General features: G+C 40.9%; 1 protein-coding gene across 1 annotated transcript in view; it reads right to left on the bottom strand.

Moving 5' to 3' along the window:
• The window catches only part of GABBR2 (gamma-aminobutyric acid type B receptor subunit 2), an 850,065-nt gene that overhangs the window by 273,889 nt on the left and 552,489 nt on the right, over positions 1–23,687 (bottom strand). The window contains exon 7 of the mRNA XM_036741052.1: positions 13,538–13,774. Coding sequence (XP_036596947.1) covers positions 13,538–13,774 — 237 coding nt within the window. The remainder of the gene's footprint in view (positions 1–13,537; positions 13,775–23,687) is intronic.

Below are 23,687 nucleotides of genomic sequence, written 5' to 3'. Positions count from 1 at the left end.
CCTTCTCTTTTGGCAACAAACCTGTCGGGGCAGTTGCTATAGGGAGAGTTATTTCCATTTCACAGTGGAGTAATCTGAGAATCAGAGGGGTCATATGACTTGACCAACTAAGATCATCTACCTAGTAGAGGGTTTAGCCTAGACTGGTCTTCAGTTTCTAAGCCTACCCTTTTCCCATCACATCATGACACTTACAAGATGGAGATAAAACTCCATGCCATTGCAAGCTAACATTATTGTTAGATGATGGCTCACAGAGCTTGAATTGAAAAGGACCTCACATCTATCCCCTAGTCCAACAGCTCCCCTCCCTCTCATATTTTACAAATAAGGGAATTGGGGTTCAAGAGGTTAAGTGATTTGCCCAAGGTCACAAGGTAATAAATCTCAGATGAGGGATTTGAATATAGCTCTTCTGACTCCAGAGACACTACTTTTTTTTTCAACGTTATCATATAAAGGCACGTGGGGATACCTTTGGTACTGTGAGTGTCCTGGCAAACAACCCTATGTGATTGACAATACAAATATTGTTATTTCCATTTTGCTGATGAGATAAACTGAGGCTCAGAGAGGCTTGTCTCTAGAATGCTCTTCTTTCCTTTTCTCCCCACAATCAAAGGGGATGTAGGCTCACTGGATGGTTGGCTCAAGGTCCTCCTGGGATCCTGTATAGCCAAGAGGATGGCAGGTCTTTAGTTCATTCACTTATTTATCAAATATTTGTTGAATATCTCCTATGTGTAAAGAATTATGCTAGCTGCTGGAGACTCAAAGACAAAATGTAATACCATCCGTGGCCCAAAAAGGTCTTACATTTTACTGGAGGGGCACATGTGAACGAAGAGAGACACAATATCACTTGAGGGGGAGAGAATAATAAGGTGGGAAGAATGAGGAAAAGCTGCCTTGAGGAAGTACTTGATTTGAACCTTGAAAGAAATTAAGTATTCTAAGCTGCGGAGGTCAAGAGCATTCCAGTAATTCAAGAGAGCTTGTGCTGAGAGCTAGGGGAAGGGGATTGAATGTCAAGTTCATGAAAACCACAATAGGCTTATTTGGATGGAACATAGAGTATATATGAGTGGGAAAAATGAGAGTTGTTTGGAAAGATAAACTGAAGCCAGGCTGTGGAGAGCTTCAAAAGCCAAAGGTCAAAGTGTATGGAAAGAATAATCCACCTGCTTCTCAAGTATTTGTCTTTATGACACATTGTTTATATTTCCTAACCAAGACCTTGTCTTCAATCCTCTTGTATTGACCCCAGGATTCAGAATAGGGTTTTGCACACAGTAGGTGCGCAGGAGTATAAACTCACATGTAGAGGACTAATTCTCCTCCATGATACATTGTGCGCTCGCGTGCGCGCGCGCGCGCGCGCACACACACACACACACACCCCGCCCCCCCCAACAACCACTCATTTTCCAACTGCCTAAAGACTTTCTTAAAAGATTTTTAAAACCAGTTCAAGCAGTTTGCTAAATACATAATGTTATTTTGAGCTTTCAAATTAGTTTGGCAATGGAAGCATTCATTTTCTTTTCTGTTCAATATCATATAGTTTCCTAATATACAGGCTGTCCCAAAAAGTCTTAAGCATCACTACTCTATATTTGTCAATGTCATGGAATTACCAGTTCTTCCTGTATTTGTCGGTGCCATGGAAGATGTCCTGCATAGGATCCAAGCAAAAGAAGGACTCCCTATCTATGGTAATGTTCTTCACATGCTCCTATTTGTAGATGACATTGCACTAATTACATCAAACCGTGGAAGACTAGATAGCCTCCCTCCTCAATGAAATCCACTACAATGTGAAAGAGATTGTTCTAACCACTCCCACTTTAAACACAAAGTGGATAAAAAGGGCATATTGCACAGACTCTGACATTTGTGTGTGATATATACATATAAATACTACATCATTCAATTTCCACGACATGCTACAAATGTAAAGTATGTCTATGACATGTATATTACACCGCCATAATCCCAATTTTACATACATATAACAAATACGTATATATTTATTATTTGTATGTATGTTATATAAAATGGCTATATATAACGTGTATATTACATATGTAAATATAACATATTACTCCATTTTTCACATGCAGTGGTCTACCTAGGCTCAGGACGTATCTTTCCAAAATTTTGATTCTTCCCAGATAATAATGTCCCATGATTTGTAAAAATGTGACACCACTGGGAGAATATTGGTGTTAAAAAAGATGTAATAGTTACTAGTTTGGGATCATTGAAAGACCTGCATGATTTCCCAAAGGTGATCCAGCCTGTTCTTTTCATCCTATTCAGTTCTGAGCCTGCTTAATTGGCTATCTACAGTGATCACCCAAATTATTAAAATATGCACATGTGTATGTATGTATGTGTACATACGTATGTCTTCCTATACCTTCTTATTTTTAATATGTGTGTATCTTGAACACTTGAACAAAGATGTAGAATGATGGACTTTGAGTCAGGAAGATGTGGCTTTGGACCGATCTCTAGTCAGGTGACAATGGACATGCCAATGAGCTTTTCTGAGCTTTGATTTCCTCATCTGTAAAATGTGGCTTTTGCATATAGTAGGTACCCAAGAATATAGACTCACATGTACAGGACTAATTCTCCTCCATGATACATTACACACACACACACACACACAAACACACACACACACACACACACACACTGGGTGGAAGATATAATACCATACCTCTATTGCCTAGCCCAAAGGTTTATTGTGAGATTTAAAGAGATAATTCATGAAAACACACTTCAAAACTATAAGATCTATATCATGTCAGCTTAAAAAGACCTGAGTTAAAATTCTGGTTCAGGCTTCTTAATACCTGGATCGCTTTTTGTGATTTCATCTCTCTAGAGCTGTTTCTTTGTCTATAAAATTAGGGGGTTGAATTAGTGTTTGATCCCAGGTCTGACTGTTTTTAAATTCATTCTATACCAGATTCAGAAGAAAAAAGGAAATACTGGACTCTTTCACATTTGTTGCTGTTGACTTATTTCATTCTGACTCTTCATGACCACATTTGGGGTTTTCTTGGCAAAGATACTAGAGTGGTTTGCCATTTCCTTCTCCAGATCTTTTTACAGATGAGGAAACAGAGGCAAACAGGTTTAAGTAACTCGGCCAGGGTCACATAGCTAGTAAGTGACTGAGGCTGGATTTGAATTTAGGGACATGAATCTTCCTGATTCCAAGCCCAGTGCCCTATCCACTGTGCTGCCTAGCTGCCCTTCATGTTTATCAAATGGGAAAAAAAAGCCATCGACAAAAAACCTACTTAAAAACAACCATAATTTAATGACTTTTTTCCCCCTTTCCTCATCTACTTGTACTGTCACCTAAGGACTAGATATTTGGTCCTAGCACTGCTGTCTTCAGCTTTAATTGGTCTTCCCAGTAAGCGTCTGTCAACTGTGCTCTCAGGCATATTTTGATGCGAGTCATGTGTGAAAATGTTGATTCACAACAGGAATCTTAGATTGCATGAGACCCACTTTCGACAGTGGAGCTGCTTTGCACATTTTGTGTAACTGCATTACAACCACTGCTGGGGGAATGAGGAAAAAACAAGTTATTACATAAAATCATGGAAAAATCCAGGCCATTTATCTCAACTGTAAGACTATACTCACTGTGTTTTCCAAATTGTAGCCTAGTTTGTTTAGACAAGTGAGCACAAAGGCCCAGCTTCTCTGAGCAGAGCCATGTAGGCTGCAGGTAGGCAGAGGCTGGTGAGCTAAGGCTAATGAAGAGGATGTGATCCATGAAGAGGCCAAATGAGGTTTTAACAAATGACTATGTGCATTGTGGCCAAACGGCCCAAACAAGAAGTTAGGGTTCATTTGGATATCCAGGGCTCAAGCTACAGGAATGCAGTCAGTAGCAGAAGAAATAAGCATATAGCTGGCACCCTGGAATGACCTAGAAGATGGTTATTGAACCCATGTACTACCTTGCTTTCACCTCCTTTTAAGGCCCCAGCCAATGGGGCCTTGATTCTGGAGATAAGTAAAGATGAATCAAGGGTGGCTAGGTGGCATAGTGGATGGTGATCAGGAAGACTCATCTTTCTGAGTTCGAATCTAGTCTCAGACACTTACTAGCTGTGTGATCCCGGGCAAGTCACTTAACTCTGTTTGCCTTAGTTTCTCATCTGTAAAATGAACCAGAGAAGGAAATGGCAAGCCACTCCAGAATCTCTTGCCAAGGAATCCCAAATCTGGCATGACTGAAAAAAAAGACTAATTGGCACCTGGTTTAGGAAGGCAATTAATAGAAGAGAACAAGGTATTGGAAGAGTTTTGACAAAACCTCATTCAGAATGTTGTAACAACAATGTTGCTAGTAGCTGCTGTGGAGGTGAAAGACCAACAGCACCAGCACAGGGGAGGGCTGCTAGCACAGATTCTTTGATCTGCTTTTCTAAGGGAAGCAACTTTAAGGGGTTAACAATTCTAGTTTAATTAAACATACATATATCATTCACTTAGTTCAGGGGAAAAAGTCAGAGCATGAACTTCAGAGCAAATCATACACATAGCTACCAGAGAGAGAAGCATCAACATCTGGGTTTTTCAAAGCCGGGGGGGGGCCTCCTTGACGGCTACCCAGAGTCTTTACACCAACACTCTTTCAATGAGTGTGCCCCCAAAAGCAAACCGCCAACCTCAGAGGTCATATACCCTGTTTGGGGCCCTGAGGGCTCTGTGCCTACTTAGCAAAAGGGGTGCGAGAAAGATCTTTAATCACTAGTACCACATCATATACATTGGTTCGAATGAAGGACTCTTGATTCAAACAAAGACAAGACTCAGAGACACCCCATTGCTTCAGTGCTGAGAAGCATTCCAAAACAAAAGATTCCACTTTGCTTGCCATTACATTTGAAAGGCAAGACTCCTCAAAGGTACTTGATTACCTCAGCATTCCAAAAGAGAAAACAGTAAAAAAGTCCCACTCTGATTACCATTACAAATGTTTAAAGAAGAATAATTTTCAGCATGGTATATCATCGTTTTTTATGCCAGGAGGACAACGACATATAGATCCTCAGCTGGAAGGAAATTCCAAGATCATTTAGTCCAACGCATAGCTAACGTACAACCTTCCTCTATAACTCTCCAGCAAGTGGTTGTCCAGACACCACTTATTTCCAGGGATGGGAAACCCACCTCCTCCTGAGGCCCATTCACCTTTGGACAGAACTAATTTCTAGGTATATTTTCCTAATATGATGCTGAAATCTAGCCCTCTGATTTCTACCCATCATAACTTTTATAAGGTTAGTCTCTCTTCCACAGACAGCCCTCCAAATACTTGAAGAATGCTCCCATGGCATCCCTAAATTTTCTTTTCTTCAAGATAAGAATTCCCAGATTCTTCTCATTCTAGTCCCTTCACTATCCTGGTCACGTTCTATTAAATTAATTTTACTCATTCTCATCAGTGTGTTATTCACTTAGAGCTATTTCCAGTTTAGGTTTTCAACTGAACATACATAATTACCCATTGCATAATAATCGTGTTCCATTTAATTCAGAAATATTTTTTTAAGTGGACACTTTTCCATTCTTAAATAAGACCTACAAGTAACTTTATATATCTTGGGGTCTCATATTCTCTCTTCTGCACAAATCCTCTAAATCAGAGCACATCTTAGGCCCTACAACTCAATGCCCTAAACCTTCAAAAACAGGTTGTCAAGAAACTTTGTTACAGACAGCATAAAAGTTTGCTGCTGAGGGGACAGGGGCCATTTTGCCGATAGAGGTCATTCATGGAAGAGGCTCCTAATGAAACTAAGATGCAGAATGAAGTAGTAGAAAAAGAGTCAGAAAAACTGAGCTTCAGGCTTGACTTCAACATGGACATTGAACAGAGACATTTCTCAGTTTACTTATCTGTAAAGTGGGGATATTAATACTTGTACTACCTCCCTCATAAGGTTGTTGTGAGGGAATCATTTTGTCAGGCTTAAAGTGCTATATAAATGTGAACTTGTTAAAGTTGAACTAGACCTTTAAGATATGGAAGGGGAGTAGAGATAAAATTTAATAATAAGGCAAGAAGTATAGTGGTATTAGCATATCCACTAGGCGTCATGCCTAACTTATCACTCAGGGTGTCCCAAAGGTCTTAGTTTGGGACAGTCTGTATACAGTGGTGCCATGTTTCACAAAGATTCTGTCCTGGATTTTCGGGGAGATGTGTAACAGACACATAGAAAGTCCTTGTTTGGAAAAGAAATATGATTAGCTATGTAATTATTAGATTAATTTAGATATAAGGTTCTCATTTTTTAAAAAGGAGAAAGATGAATCATAAGCCACGTGTACTAGTGAGCTTAAGCTTGCTCTCAGGCAGAATTGACTTTACTTCACTGATTTTTATTCCAATTCCACAAACAGTTATTAAGCTCCTATTGCAGGCAAAGGCCTGCACTCAGAGGTGGGTGGGATACAAAAATTAATTAAGACAATTCTCCTGCCCTTAAAGGGCTTGCAATCCACCAATGGCTATTTGACACAAAGAACCACTATGGCATTGTCTACATGAATGACACGTACACAAGGAAGCAACTGGCCCTCTCTTACATTCCTCCACCTGCCTCCTTTGAATTCCTAATCATATTTAAAGCCCACTCTAAATGCATGCTTCTTCATGAAGCTTCCTTTTCTGATCTCTCCCCCTAGACGCCACATGGCACTTTGGAGGGGGGGACTTCTCCAATAACCTTATTATCTAATATTATGTACAGCAGTTGTCTCTGTTGGTGTCTTCTTATCAGAAACTATAATCTCCCTAAAGACAGGGGCCACTTCTTATCTAAACTTGGTACCTAATTCAGAGCCTAGCACAGTGCTTTGCAGATAGTAGGAGCTTAATAAGTATTTATTGAATTGAATGGAAAATCTCTTAAGAAACTCAACAAGGAAATCTTAAGCACAAAGAAGACACCAATATATAATCACTAGGCAAAGTGGACAAAACTATATATACAGAAGAAAGTTGGTATTACAAAGATGGTAAATGGGAAGAGGCAATGTGAGGATCAGCTGGGATTTTTTTTCAAGTGTCTGTAAAAGGTCACCTTAAAAAATAAAGTGTGTAAAAAGGATCACTCATGGATATGATCAATTTAATGTACTTAAATTAGTTTGTACAATAAAAACATGGAGGCAACTAGGTGGGTCAGTGGATAGAGCACTGGGTCTGGAGTCAGGAAGACTTGAGTTCATGTAATAGACATGTAATAGCTGTGTGACCCTGGGTAAGTCACTTAACCCTGTTTGCCTTAGTTTCCTCATCTGTGAAATGAGCTGGAGAAGGAAATGGCAAACCACGCCAGTATCTTTGCCAGGATGGGGTCATAATGAGTCAGACATGACTGAAAAACAAGTGAACTGAAAATAATAAAATATGTTAGATGAGATTGTACTACCAATTCTTGCCAAGTACTTGTACTACCATTCCTGCTTTGGAGTGAAAAATAAATTATGATTTAATTGTGTAACATACTGCATTATGGCATAGTAACATGGGGTTCAGATGTAAGAGACTTGAGTTCTAATCCAAATTTTCCCATCATTGGCTTTGTGACATTATGCAAGTCTTCACATCTCTTGGCTTCAACTTCCTTCTCTGTTACGTGAAAGGGTTGAATGAGATGATTTCTAAAGTTCCTTTTAGCATTAACATTTTGTTTTCTAAGCTTTCTTTTAGCTCTAACATTCTATATTCTAGGGGCACTCTAAATTCTATGTTCTAACATCTCTTACAGATTTTTCAGAAGTTTCCTATGGTTCCCTAACTTGGCACCTTTATCTGACATAGGGTAATAATGCATGGAGAGGAATGAAATTCTGCCAGTCAAAAAAGAATTCTTTATTTAGTCAAGACCCATGGACTGAAAAGGGATCGAGTTTTAAAGGAACAGCAATGTTTTTTTTCTCCATTTTCCCTGGAGGAGTAACATGTCAAGCAGGACATGGGAGGAATGAGGATCTTTAAGAAGAAGGGAGACCAGTGGTGTGCATCATATCTGTTATTGTTGTTTGTCCTTCGTTTTTGAAGAGGACTGGCAACATCATGAAATGGGTGGTCTTTGTACCAAAGCGGGGCCTCCACTGGAGCATCATTGTTTCCCTACCTATGAAGTTTCTGAGGCCATATCAGGAGTAGGGTGATTGTTGAGGACTTTTCCTTCAAGAGATCTGACAGAAGACAGTGATGTATGTGCCTGCCATTCTGGATGAGCCTCCTTCTGTAGCAGCTTGTAGGAGTGGAGAGGTTTGGATTAGCAGAAAAGTTAAATACTCCCTCTTAGCTGGCCTAAATTGTGGGCAGAGTAACTCCTTCCCAACTCTTTCCTTTTCTATCCCTGTATGGATGACTTTCCCTTATTCAACACTTCAACTCTACCCCACACTTAGGGTTATGGGAGTAAAATTGCTTGAAGCCAGTTGCATCTGAGGGAAACAGCTTTCTTCTTACCAAACCTCTTTTCCCATAATGCCACTATTTTAACACTATTGTGCCCAGAGGGAATCCCAAGGTCTGGATTCATAGGAAATTTGCAAAATTCAATAATCAACAAGATTTTTCTTTTAAATATACCCCAGGAGCCCTGAGCTGGGGAGAACTCCTCACTTGGCAATTCAGACATCTATTTTACTGCTTTTGTCTCTTGTCCCTGTGCAGTAGATGCCTCAACATCTCCATTTAGTTTTGGAACTCCCTACTCACAAATAATGAAACATGAAAACCAATGATAAATCAAGACTTTAAGGCAATGGTCAAATTTCCAATTGTTAATGGTCAATACGGTCAATTTTATAATTAAGCAGGAAATATAAACAACTTTGAAGACTTCGGATTTAACATCTGTTCACCCATCATGCCCCCATTTCCCAGCAGAAGGAAAGGGGAATGAGAGACGAGCAGGAGGACAAGCCTTTGATTTTTCCCTCGTGGAGTGAATCCCAACAACCATTCTGCTCCCCACACGGCCATGGGATATTCCACCCGGAAGAGGCATGGACTGCTCCAGTGCAGCCACATCGGTGGTTCAAAGGCCAGCCATGCTGGATACCACTCGTACCCCTTTCTTCTCAAGTCACCTCTCAGTATCAAATGCAAATTGTGTCCTTGTGTGACGTTTAATGTGATACTTCTTTAGAACAAGGGTTAAAAAAGAACACTGTCCCTTTAAAACTCACCCAGTTCCTTGTCAGTCTGTAGGTCCTGACAAGCCAAACAATCCCACACTGACCAGAAGAACTTTATTTCTTGGGGTGTATGACTCCATGTCAGAGAGAGGTACTGGTTTATAGCCCTCCGATCTAAAAATCACTTACAAAATGAAAAACGCCCATTCTTTTTATTTATCTTTTATTTCTATCCCTGCCCTTCATACTATTAGTTTGTTGTTGAAATTGACCTACTGAAGTCTCCTTGAGCTTGAAAAATATACTATTTATTTTATCACATGAATCTTTTTGTGAACAGAAGACAGGTTTAATTTAAATCTGTTCACTTCCTCCTGACATGACATGCACCCATTCATTTGAAGGTGATGAAGCAGCTAGGGAAAAAGGAAATACAAAATCATCATGAAAATGTCCAACTACAGAGTTTTGTATCTCATTTTTTTGTTCTTTTCAACTAAAAAGAAAAACAAAAGGAAAAACACAGGAGGTAAAATAGATTTCAGAAAATAAGGTCATTAAGTATGTTGTGTACTTCATCAAGAGCATAGCTATCCAGTTGTTTAGGGCAGGCAGGGCTATTCTGGAAGAATGATGCTAGCAAAAATGAACCAGTTAAACAAAAGCAGTTCCATTTCCTAAAGCTTTTAGAGAAGTGCTAGGAGGCCTGTGTTTTTAGCTTACTTTGCTACTAACTCTCAATGTGACCTCAGTGCTTGACACAGTGCCTGGCACATAGTAGGTGCTAAGTAAAGGTTTATTGATAACTGATTGACCCAAGTAAGTCACTTGTTCTCTCTGGGTTTCAGTTTCCTCATTTGTAAAATACAAATAATATTACCCAGAGTCCCCACTTTATAAAGTCATTTTGAATTTTAAATGTGATAATGTAGATGAGGCACTTGGTAAGCTTTTAAAGTGCTATATAAATGGAGCTATCATTATTAGCTCTGTTCCTTTTGAGCTCCATGGCTCTCATATTCTGCACAGCTCTATGAATGCTAATTTTGCACGTAACTGTAGTCTTTGCCAATGGAGCATGAAAGTAACTGCTGACGGCTTTTGAGGATAGAACTACTCTAATCATATGTTCTAGATTGGCTACAAATGGTGCTAACAGTCCTCTGAGGGCAGAGTCCACGCAAGGTAGGCAAGGCCCGCTCCGAGGGATGCCACGAAGCACAGCATATTGAACATGCCTATTTATCAGGGGATGTGTTTTTCACCAAAGAAAATTCTGATCTCCATGACACGTAGGTGTTTATCTTGTGACGAATTCAATCAACTGATTTAGAGGGAAGATTCAAGGGTGGTACAAATTCAGGGGGGTGCTGGAGCCAGCTCATACTGGCTAGAGGTGACTGTAAAATTTTCACTGTGAACATTTACACCTTGGAAATCAGCAAACATTGTGAATTATGGCTTGCTTTATTATTTTGTTGATTGTTTAGACTTAAGAAAGCAATGGAGACAATGTTAATGATAAAGATTAAACTAAAAAGTCTGTCATGCATATGTTTAAAAAAATCAAGAGTCAGTTGTTAAACACTTGCCAGCACGCCTTTGTGTGCACACAAATGCCTTCCCACCCTCCATTGCCAGCTTTCTTTGAGAGTATGCCTCATGAATATGCAATAAGCACATCAACCATTAAATCAGTGGCGTTCAATTCAAATAGGAACAGTTCAAATGTTGGCTTAGAAAACCTCAAGTTAACATTATCTATGTTGTATTGTATTTTTATTTTCTTAAACATTTACTAATTACATTTTAATCTTATTTCCTTTTATTCTGGAGTTTTACAGGGCTGCATGCTGCCTAAGGCCTTGGTGTGACATTTCTGCCGTAATGTAGAAGGAGCTCAGTAAATATTTGTTTAATAGACAAACCGTAAGGCAGTGAAAATAGCAAAATCTCTACCTGATATTCCTAAAGCACCAGTCTGATGACATCATTTCCCTACTCAAGCAAGAAGCTTTGGTGAAAAAAAAAAAAGAAGCTTTGGTGGCTCCCTATGGCCTCTAGGATAAAATACAACCATTTGTCTTTGGCAGTTAAAACCATTTATGATCTAGCTCCAGTCTATCCTATCAGGCTGATTCCTCATTATTTCTCCTTGTGCATGCTTCAAAGTGGGACACCCTGTACGTTCCAGGACAAATTGGCCTACATGCTGTTTCTTGGATATGACATATGTCTTTGTGCCTTTGCACAGGTTGTCACCTCCACACCTTAGAAGCCTGGTTCTCTTCAAGCCTCAGTCAAGTGTTACCTCCTTCAAGTGGCCTTTCTTGATTCCCTCAGTTGTGATTCTTTTTCCATTACTTTTTCTTTGTTTTGTATATATCCTATATTTATTTATTTGTGAACATATCTTCTCCATAGAATGTGAGCTCCTTGAGGGCAGGGATTGTCCTAATTTTTGCTTTGTATTCCTAGATCCTAGAACAGAGACTGGCTGTACACAGTAAGCATTTAATAAACGCTTGCTGATTAACTGTAGTGTTTTGAGATTCATAAAGTACTTTTCTCGGAGCCCCATAAAGTAGGGTAAGTATTATTATCCAGATTTTAAAGATGATGTAAGTAAGCTAGGCCTCAGAAAGGATAAGGGACTTGCTTGTGGTCACTCGTCAGAATGGGATTTGAACCCAAGTCTTCTGACTCCAAGTCCAGCATTCTTTCTACCATACTGTCTTTCAATCAATCAGTTGATTAAGTATTTATCAAGGGCCCACTATGCCCTAAGTGCCAGGGATACAAAGAATGAAAAGAATTCTTACCTACAAGGGGTCTACATTCTCAAGGAGAAGCCAACAAGTATGTACAAAAATATATATAGTATAAAGTGAAAAAATACAAATATATGCAAAGAAGTTATAAACAAGGTAGTTTGAGAAAAAGAATGAGATTAGGAAAGACTTTATGTAGAAGATGGTATTTAGGCTTTGTGTTAAAGGAAGGGAGGGGACTCTATAAGGTAGAGGTAAGGAGGGAGTACATTCCAGGCATGTGGTATAACCAATGGAGACAGGAGGTAGAGGGTCATGTGTGTGGAACAGAGATGGCTAGTTTGGTTAAATCACACAGTGTGGGAGGGGAATAATGTCTAGTGAGGTGGGAAACATAGAGTGGAGCCAGGTTGTATAGGCACTTAATTAATTCATTCACATTTTTTTTTAAGGTAAGCATTGAATATTCGGTCCCACAAATGAGAAATTCTGTATCTTTGTCAAAGATAACAATCCACACATTCCAAGGGCACTAGATGTTATGAGATCAGCAATTCATCTGTTAAGTGACTATACTTTAGAGCCAGGAGTGGGGAACCTACAGCCTTGAGGTCACATGTGGCCTTTTAGGTCCTTGAGTGCAGCCTTTTGACTGAGTCCAAGTTTTACGGAACAAATCCTTTTATTAAGGGGGTTTGCTCTGTGAAGTTTGGATTCAGTCAAAGGGCCACACTTGAGGGCCTACAGGGCCACATGTGGCCTGGAGGCCACAGGTTTCCCACTCCCACTTCAGACCATCATCACTATGGTCAAGAAGAGAATAATACATCTTCTGCCAAACAGCTGAGTCCTTCTCATTTTAAATGACCTAAACCTTATATTAAGACTTTCCCTACAGGTAGAATTGGAGTTGAATCTATTATCCTGTGGAGAATGAAAAGGTCCAACACTGGCTGTGAAATAACCACCTTTTAGACCCAGGGCTAGAAGGAACATTAGAAGTCATCCAGCTAGCACAGAGCACCGGCGCTCTCTATCCACTGAGGCACCTAGTTCCCTCAACAGTAATAATGGCTAACATTTATATAAGACTTGCTATGTGCCATGTACTCTGCGCATACTCTGTATGTGCTTTACAACTCATGTCTCATTTAATCCTCACAATAATTCTAGGAGATATTTTACAGATGAAGAAACTGAGACAAACAGAGGTTAATTGACTCACACAGTTAAGTCTGAGGCTGCATTTGAACTCAGGACTTTCTGACTCCAGGCTGGCCCAGTGCTCTGTCTTCTGTACTATTTATTTGGTCCTGCTCTATTTTTTCCAGTTTTTCTATTTTCTCAATGGCCCAATATAATGCCAAGGTAAGCATACTTTTAAAATATATAATGCTGTCCCTCATTCATAACAGTTATGATGATATTTGCAAGGTTGGAAAAAGATGACCAGATTGGTTTCTTATTTCTCACAAGTTATAAAACCGCTTCCAGTTATAAATTTTCTCCAAGATATTAACAGATAAAAGGCAATGGAGTCAAAGAGGTTTGGAACTGACCGTTACACCGAAGAAGTTGGTTTCATTCATTGCATCCAGGAAGATTTTGCCAAGTTTATGGTCTGTATAGTTGAAATCTTGAATCCTTTGGTGCCTGTTGCTGGAGCGGAGATGTTCCATGGCCCTTTGCAGGGTTTTTGCAATCACCCATATTCCATCGTAGGCATAGCCATGGAATTTACTGGGTCCCACATCTGATCTTTTATCATTGTATTCTTTTTCATACTGTTGAGGAGTCTGAAAAAGAAAAGTAAAAAAGAAGAGGTAAAAACAGGAAAGTGAAAGAAAGCAGATGACATTTGAGAAAGAGTGAATAGATGAAAGAAAAATGAAGCATAAAGTGACGTGTACCAGGCATTGTGCAAATGGGGAGGGGGATGGAGGCGGATGGCGTGGGGTGGGGGGAGAGGGGAAATATAAATACAATTAAGCAAAATTGTCCCTGCCCTCAATAATGAATATTCAGTGTGAATACCTCATATCCTCAAACTTTCTTCTTTTCTTATAATGGAACACCTCCATGAAAGCCCTCCTCTGAAATCTCAGTCTGATGTAGAGATGGCCCCAGACCTTCAAAGGCTTTTCCAGGAGAGTGTAAGTCCTAGTCCATCTTACCAAGGTGGAAAGGCTTCCCTTATGGACTATATCTCTATTTTGTTTTTATAGGAAATCAAATGAGCTAATTCGAGTCAAGTATTATATCCATGCTAGCTAATATTGAGTGAAGTGAATTGCCTGTGGACACACAGCTTGTTAAGTGTCAGAGGTGAGAATTAAACCCAGTTTGTTCTGACTTGAGGTCCACAACCTTAACTCCTACAGGGGTGTGGCTTCAGAGCCACAAGTTGCCCTCTAGGTCCTCAAGTGTAGCCCTTTGATTGAATCCAAATGAATTCAATTAAAGGACCCCACTTGAGGAACTAGAGGGCCACATGTGGCCTGCAGGCCTCAGCTTCCCCACCCCTGTACCATAATGCATCCTAGCTAGACTAGTTATTGAAAGAATAGCTCAGAAAGGTCTATTATCAGAGTTTGGCCACCTCATGATGACTTTTTTGACTAAAGGTACTTAGGAACTTTTATCACAAAAGGGTTGTGATTTGTGTCATTCAAGGCAGTACCCACACTCATGAAATTACAACTGTTTTGAAGTATTACTTTTTAATGTAGCAATCTCCCTAGGCAGAGTATGTGTTTTAAAATCTCTTGTGCAGGGTGAATTGCCTAAATAACTCCATTTGTGATATCACCATTCAAGGTGTAATGGAGATGTAGTGACTGATTGTTTGGCAAACATATCGGAACTATTACTGCCAAATGACTGTTGTATTTTCAGAGTATTCGACCTTGAGAAACTATGTATCTGCTCCTACTGTGCTCAAAATTTTGTTTGAAACATTTGGAAGCTTATTTTTGAGAAGTACCTTCAAAGCCTGTGAGTCAAGGGCCTCTGTCAGACACATAAGAGAAGGGAGAGGGGAGGGCTGAAAAGCTGCCAAAGGCCCAGCTGCGGCTGACCTTTGTGACACAGAAGTATCATCGCTAAGCCTTTTGGTACATCCTGGGTCTAAGACCTCAAGCATTTTATGTCACAGCCCAATGCACAAGACTTCCACCCAGGGAAAAGAGCAACATAGTGGAACACAGAAAAACACAAGGAAAGCCTCCCGAGAGCTACAACAAAGGGGTCTCTCTCACCTGGCTGCCCTTCCAGAATACACAGTTCTAGTCTAAATATTATGCCAAGGCTCGGGATCTTTCTGTTTTTATATGCTGCCTCCAAGCAGCCTGAGAGAGTAGGAGAGAGGCCCAGGTGTCCTCACTTAGGCTCTTGGTAAAAGCTGCTACCTTTCTGCCCTATAGATCAACTGCTTTCTGAGTGTGGTAATATTTTAGGAAGGAAGGGAGGAGGAAAGAAGGAAGGAAGGAAACAAGCATTTACTAAGGACCTATGATGTGCCAAGCACTGTGCTAAGAGCGCTACAAATATTAGCTCATTTGATCTTCGTAACAACCCTGTGAGGTAGGGGTTATTATTCCCATTTAATAGTCAAGGAAACTGAGGCAAACAGCGGTTAAGTGATTGACCTGGGGTCCTATAGCCAGTAACTATCTGAGTCTGGATTTGAACTGAGGTCTTCCTGACTGCAGGTCCTGCTCTGTATCTACTAGACTAGAGCACCTTACCAAATTCTTCTGAATTTTCTTAATGGTGGCAGATTACAGACAGAAACCACAGTATCACAGAATTTTTGCAATGAGAGAATCCCCTCATTTTAACAGAAATCGAGGCACAGAGACTATAAGTAATCTCCAAGTCATTAAGTTACTTCATGACAGAGTTAGGACTAGAATCCAGGCCATACTCCCAGAGTGGTGCTCTGACTACTGTATTCTAATTTTTTGTTTTGTTTTGTTTACCCTTGAGGCAGATTTCATTTCTGCAAATAGTAAAAAAAATTATTTGAAATGGAATATGGTAAGTAAGGTAGGTGATCACCTTGTGGAATAATAGCATTATGAGCATAAGGCTGTTTTGAGAGAAAGCCCCCGGAATTCGTGGGCATTGTCATGGCGAAGATGCCAATCACTGGGCCATGTTCTGCTCTTTGTGTAACCCAGGCCTCTCTAAGAGTTTCAGAATTTCTACATAATGTACTCCATTGATAGCTTTTGAGGCCAAGGGATGAGTTTTGCATGGACAGTGCCACAGATGTCAGAAAAACAAATCAACGTTATTTTCCCCCATGATGTTGACACATATGCTTTCTTGGACATCAGGAATATTGGAGTTTCCTATTGTCCACTTTGGTTCTTTGCTTTTAGGATGTGCTGCAAAATGCCACATCAACCATCACTCACTGGTTACCTCAAAAATATGCTATTTAGTCCAGCTTCCTTAGAAAATTCAGAACTGTCAGTTCTTCAAATGTGTGACACAGTCTTCACAAACACTTTCTTCACATTCAAGTTCCCTTTGCAAAGTGAGATGTTTCTTTATTTACAGCAAAACCATGGCCCATAATTCTCTCAGTTAATTGTTTATTGGAACAAAGAAAAGCTCTCCCTTTTCCAGCATTCTCAATGAACCCATGTTCATTGAACCCCCTTCAGTCAATCAATTGACTAGCCTTTATTAAGCACCTACTATGTGCCAGTAACTGCACTAAGTGTTAGGAATATAAAGAAAAGGGGAAAAAACAAACAACTAGCACCTACTTTCAAGGAACTCACTATCTAATACAGGAGACAACAGGTAAACAACTATGTGTAGAGATGTATACAGGATAAATTGGGGGTAGTCTCAGAGGGAAGGCACTAAGATTAAGGAGAATTGGGAAAGGGATCCTGTGGAAGGTGGGACTTCCTGGAGTCCAGTAGACTCATCTTTGTGAGTTCAAATCCAGCCTCAGGCACTTACTAGTTGTGTGACCTCACAGGGTTATTTTGAAGATCAAATGAGTTAATACAGGATTTTATGGGGTTTCATAGATTTTTGAGTTGGAAGGGACCTTAGAGGCTTTGGAATTCAAGGCTTTCATTTTATAGATAAGGAAAGAGGGCTAGAGTTTAATAGCCTTGCCTAAAGCCTTGCCTTGTAGTAAGTAGCAGAGTCAGGATTTGAATCCAGGATCCCTGATTCCAAATCCAGGGCTCTTTCCATTTTTCCATGTGTCAGTGAAAAACTTAGGCTTTTGGCTTGATCTACTGAGAGAAATTATTATTTTACTATTATATTAATAACCAATTATTAAATTGGGATCCAGGCTTTTCTCCTTAGTTTCCTCATTAAGGCGCAGCTCTGGTTAAAGTGGGATCAATGAAGGACGTGACTGATTGAAGAGATTACCCTTAGCTCTGCAGGACCAAGCTCTTAAATCCTGGGCTAGGCCCCACCCAACTAGGAGAATTAACTTGTGTTTAGGATATAAACAGAATCCAGTCAGGGTGAGTTCTTACCCTGGGGAAAGGGGCTCCTGTCCTTGTACCCCTCCATTAGAATTTAGGGTGACCCAGCTCATGAAGGAGAAAACCATCTAGAGTGGGTTTGGTGGAGATGGATTCCCCCGTGCATCTTCCTGGAGGCTGCTGAGTCAGCCTCAGCAGGAGGAGCTGGAGACTTCTAGCCCACTCCTCGTTAAATGTCCACCAATCAGGGTTGATTTTTACTGTCAGGGGAGATCCCTGTTAGAAGCTACACACCCGATTTAAGGTGTTTCAGAGCCTCCCTTGGGGTCTTTGGTTACTCGAGAGAAACCACTGACCATCAATTTATTGATTGCCAGCTAGCCTAATTAATAAAATGATTATTAATTGCCCAGAAACAGTCTCTTGAGTTTTTCATTTGTTTCACTCCATGAGTTTCTTACGGCATGTTAACTGTCTTGGTTTTAGGTTTGTTTAATGCCCCAAAGGCAGTTTGATGTTGTCTCTGCTTAGATCATGGCCACTCATATTTCTCCTGACGTGAAACAACAAATACTTCTTTTCCCCAGGACTGCTGGCAACCTTTCTGGTTTCTGGTTGATTCTGCAGGTGCCGTAGCTGCTGGGTGAGTGGATGTAAATGGCCCTGCACGACAGCTCTTCCTTCTCCATAACAAAATCAGTCTTGTTATATCAGGCCACAGTAAGCAGAGCTGAGGTGGTCACAGGGCAATAGAGTTAGGCAGTGGTGGGATTCAGCCGGTTCCCACTGGTTCAGTTGAACTGGTACCTAATTTTAGGTTGAGTTTGGGCAAGCCGGTTGTTAGCGGAGGCAGGGCCTGCGCCTTCCACATCAGCTGTGGTGGCAGCTAGGGCTCAGTTCTGTGGAGAACCAGTTAATTCATTTGAATCCCACCACTGGAGGGCTGGAAGGGAACTTATAGATAATTTAGTCCAACCTCACTTTACAGAGAAGGAAACAGGCCCAGAGGGAAGATCATGTGGATAAGGCCAGAATTTTGACCTTTAGCTCCCAATCTACCACTCTTAGGTGGTGTAAGGGGTAGAGTTCTGGACTTGGAGTCAAAGAAAACACAAGTTTAAATCCTGTCTCAGAGTCCTACCAGCTGTCGCTGTTGTTCAGTCATTTCTGACTCTTTGTGACCCCATGTGGAGTCTTCTTGGCAGAGATACTGGAGTAGTTTTCCATTTCCTTCTCCAGCTCATTTTACAGATGAAGAAACTGAGGCAAACAGGGTGAAGTGACTTGTCCAGGCAGCTGGTAAGTGCCTGAGGCTGGATTTCAACTCTCAAAGTTGAGTCCTCATGACTCCAGGTCCATCCATTGCACCTCTTAGCAGTGTGACCCAGATGAGTCACTTAACTTTTATCAGTTTCAGTTTCCTCCTCTATAAAATAGAGACAGCCATTGTATCTACTTCACAGGGTTGTTCCAAGGACCGAATGAGATAATTTATGTAAAACTTTGAAAACATTAAAGAGCTAGAGAAACGTTAGTCTGTCACCAGCAGCGGGGTGAGGTTTAGGGACAGGGGAATAAGGAAGGGCCTCCTTCAGAAGGTGAGATTTGAGTTTAATCCTTAAAGAAGCCAAGGGGTGCAGGTGAGGAGGCATTCTAGTTATGGGAGACGGCATGGTCAGTAGATGGCTGGGGATGAAATCCATGAAGAACTGGGTTAGAATCCTGCTGGTTGTGGGGTAGCTAGGTGGAGTAGTGAATAGAACACCAGCCCTGGTATCAAGGAGGACCTGAGCTCACATCCAGCCTCAGACACTTAGTAGTTGTATGACCCTGGGCAAGTCACTTAATCTTGATGGCCTCCAAAAAGGAAAAAAAAAAATCCTGCTAGTTGTGTGACCCTGAGCAAGTCACTCAAACTCTGTCAACCTCAGTTTCCTGATTTGTAAAGTGGAGATAATAATACCCTCTACCTCAGAGGGTTGTTTTGAGGATCAGTGAGATAACATATAGAAAAGGCCCCTTGCAAACCTTATGATGCTACAGAAATTTCTATTATTATTATTCTTAGGGATCCCTTTTCACTTGTGGATTGGACTAGATGGCCCTTCAGGTCTCTCTCCACCCTAAAAATTCTGTGATTCTGCACAAAAAATCTCTGCAGTGGTTACTTCTAGACAAATTTTAAGGCAAAATGAAACTACCTTAATATCTCTCCCAAGGGTGAATGTATTGGAAAAGAAAGGATCCTGCTTCGGCACCCTACGGGATTTTAAGCATTTACCTTTGGTACAGCGGAAATCATAATAATGATAATAATGATGATGATGATAATAAGCATAATCATCATAATCACAATATAGTCCTAATAGCTGAGATGAGCAATCATGCTGCTCCTTACATAGGACGTCATCTTCTGCCTTTTCATTCAAAGGAATCCTTCTTTACCTCCACCCCTCTCCTCCTCTGACTTTCTTCAACATTCAGTTCAAATTCTACCTTCTGTAGGAGATCTTTCTTGATTCCTGGCCTCCCTGCCTCCTCCCCACCCTTCCTGCCCCCTTTACCTAAGTGCCTTCATTTTGAAATTGCCTTCCATTTACACTGCATATATCTTATGTGCCTAGTTATTTGCGTGTTGTCTCCCCCGTTAGAATCTAACTACTGTGATGGCAGAGACCGGTTTTTACTTTTTCTTTGTACACCCAGCACATAGTGTAACCCTGGCTTCCCTAGGCGTGGCTGAGGGAACCTTTGAGCATGCCCAGTTTGTCTAATGTGGAGGCCACTGCATCCCCCTACCATGTAGGTGTGGGCAGCCTTTTCTGATTGATGATCTGGAAATGTTCCAAAAGCTCCTCGAGGGCATCGCCATGTTAGAACCAGGCATGCCCAGAGAAGCCCAGGTTATAATAACATGACTGGCACATAGTAGGTACTTAATAAATGCTTGTTGACTGACCTAGCTGCAATCCATCTTCTAAAGCAGTCCATTCCACTTTAAGAAAACTTTAATGGTTAGGACATTTTTCCTTACACTGAAACAAAATGTTTCTTGACTCCTACCCACACAGTTTACCAGTTGTAAGTTTTCTTTAAATGGGCTATTGATTAGATCAACTATACGGTGATATAAATTCTCATGTCAGCATAGAGGAAGAGTTAGGAAGGGGTCTTGTGGTAGATGCCAATCTTGGGCAAAAATAAAAATTGAGGTTACATGATGGGCCAGACAGCATTTCTCTCTCTCTCTCCCTGTCTTTGCTTCTCTCTTCCCCCCACGTTCTTTCATTCTCTGCCTGTCTCTATCTCTCATTCTCTCTGTCTCTCATTCTTTGTCTTTTGTGTGTGTAAGGCTAGAATTTTGACCTTTAACTCCCAATCTAACGCTGTGTAGGTGGTGTAGACCAGAGCTGTCCAATCTTAGGTTTTTATTGAAACAATAGACGATATATTTTGATTTGGCATTTTGGTGAGAGCTCTGTTGTAGCTCAGCTTGGTAGATTTCTGTGCTTGTAGGTGGGCCACATGTGCCCTGTGGGCCACACTTTGGACAGCCCTGGTGTAGGATTCAGAGCACTGAACTTGGAGTCATGGAAAACATGAGTTTAAATCCTGTCTCAGAGTCTTACCAACTGTTGCTGTTGTTCAGTTGTGTCTGACAGTTCATGACCTCATTTGGGGTTTTCTTGATAGAGATAGTAGAGTAGTTTGACATAGATGAGGAAACTGAGGCAAACTGGGTTAAGTGACTTGCCCAGGGACACACAGCTAGTAAGTATCTGAGGCTAGATTTGAACTCAGGAAGATGAGTCTATTTGACTCTAGGCCCAGCACTCTGTCCACTGCACCACCTAGCTGTGTCTCTCATTCTCTCTTTGTCTCTGTCTCTGCCTCCCTCCTTCTCTGGCACCACTTAGGGTAGTGGTGTCAAACTCAAGTAGAAATAGGGGCCTTATCCATACATAAGCCCCACACATTGGATTAGTTTTTAAAATATAATATTATCTATTTTATTGTGTTTTATTTTGTATGTCATTGTTTTACTGTATTTTATTGTGTTAAATATCTCCCAATTCCATTTTAATCTTGTTTGGGCTCTAGTCAGGAGTCTTTCAGTCCATGTGTTGTTGGATACCTCTGGTTTAGGGCATGTATTCTTAGGGAGAAGGGGCTCCTACAACACAGTTTTTGTCAAGGTTCTTTCTGGGAAAGGAGTTATGACCAGATGGTACCTTCAGCCATTTTGCTAAAGCAAAGCAGGGATGCGGTGGGGTATGTCAAGAGAACATATTAACTTTAGAGTCAGAGGTTCAAATCCAACCTTTGACTTTGGCTACCTTTGAGATCTCCCTGGGCCTCAGCTTCTTAATTTGTGGGGTGAGGGAGGGGTGGGGTGTGTTGGACTAGATGACCTCTGACCTTTCTAGCTCTAGCTCCATGATCCTATAATAGTCACTAAGGCACAACTAATATATTACCTATCCTTTACAAATGTCTAGTTTCTTACAAAATGTTTAAGACTTCTGATATAGAAATTGGACAGGCAATTCCTATATAAAAATGGATTGTATTCCCAAATTTCAATGGTTGGTGGTGTATTTAGAATACAAAACACACTGAATAGAATACAGCAAACAATGCTATAAAACGGTGGTTAAGTTCCCAGGCAGCTAGGTGGCACCATAGTGCACAGAACGTCAGGCCTGGAGTCAGGAAGACTCATCTTCTTGAGTTCAAATCCAGTCTCCAACACTTCCTAGCTGTGTGACCCTGGGCAAGTCACTTTACCCTGTTTGCCTCAGTTTCCTCATCTGTAAAATGAGCTGGAGAAGGAAATGGCAAACCACTCCAGTAGCTTTGCCAAGAAAACCCCAAATGGGGTCAAAAAGATGTGACTGAAACAACAAGACAGCTAGTCCTCACTAAAAAAACTAAGGTCCAGACACAATAGTTCTTACCTGAGTTTTGGGTTCTGAGATTGGCATCTGATCAGAGGTGAAGAGAAGAGAGGAAGAGCAGCAAAAAAAAAAAAAAAAATTCTTCCTCTTGTTGGCAGAGTTTTGAAAAAACTAAAATTTAACATTTGCACCCTACCTACCTCCCTTTCCTCAGTACTTGTCTTTCCTTTCACCAGGCTCCTGAGGGCCATCTCCAATAGTCTTGATCTATGTCTTCCTACTGGACCCAGATGGCTCCGGAGGAGAAAGTGAGGCTGGTGACTTTGCACAGCCCTGCCTCACTTAAATCCAATTCCCTTGCAAGTCATGGCATCACCTCCCTGATGTCATGGTCCTCTTTGAGAATGAAGGACAAACAGCAACAACAACCAGGCCCCCGATGGCCCCATATGTTCCTAAATCCTCCACTTCAGTATCCCACCTAGGCCTGCCCTAACCACCAAAGTGTTCCATGTTCCAGATATATCTACCTATCCACTCCCTCCACGCCCCTCTCCTCCTAACCCCAAGCAAAATTCCCATTCTGTCAGTAAAACTGATTTCAGTTAAGTTTTAGGCTGGAATAAAGCAAATTCTACTAATTTATATATTTATATATAAGTTGCAAATGAATGATCACTCCCAGAGACATTTCTAGTTCTGAAAATATTCAGAAAGTAGAGGGAAATACCACCCCTCCCCTATCTTTTTTTTCTTTTAGTGGGTAGATTGGCGGGAGACTGAGACCCTCTATTTTAACCTGGGGATCTGCCCCTAAGGTCGGGTTTCATGAGCTATTTCTGCTTTTCGTAGCTTTTATGTATCATCCATTTCGGGATCTGTAGATTCCCTAAGCGTTTACACTGGCTTTGGTAATCAATCAATCAATAATAATAAGGATTGTTGCTGTTGTTCAGTTGTGTCCAACTGTTTATGACCCTGTGGACACTGTCTATGGGTTTTCTTAGCAAAGATGGTTTGCCATTTCCTTCTCCAGTGAATTAAGGCAAACAGGGTTAAGTGACTTGCCCAGGGTCACACATGTAGTAAGTGTCTGACGCCCAATTTAAACTCAGGTCTTCTTGACTCCAGGCCTGGCACTCTATCCACTGAGCCACCCAGCTGCCCCAGGGATAATGACAGCTAGCAGTTATATAGGACTTTAAGATGTGCTCCAATGACAACAGAAGTTTTGGTGCTGGGTCTTGGCAATAAGTGGGACCTGGGTGACTGTAACTATTCTTTCTCTAGGTAGGTATTTTACAAGCTTGCATTGGCCAGTTTATTTTCCGCCATTAAGTTCG

The sequence above is a fragment of the Trichosurus vulpecula genome, chromosome 1, assembly GCF_011100635.1.
Source record: "Trichosurus vulpecula isolate mTriVul1 chromosome 1, mTriVul1.pri, whole genome shotgun sequence".
Taxonomy (NCBI): Eukaryota; Metazoa; Chordata; class Mammalia; order Diprotodontia; family Phalangeridae; genus Trichosurus; species Trichosurus vulpecula.
Note: the sequence above shows the minus strand (reverse complement) of the source record. Positions and strands in the feature narration are given on the sequence as shown.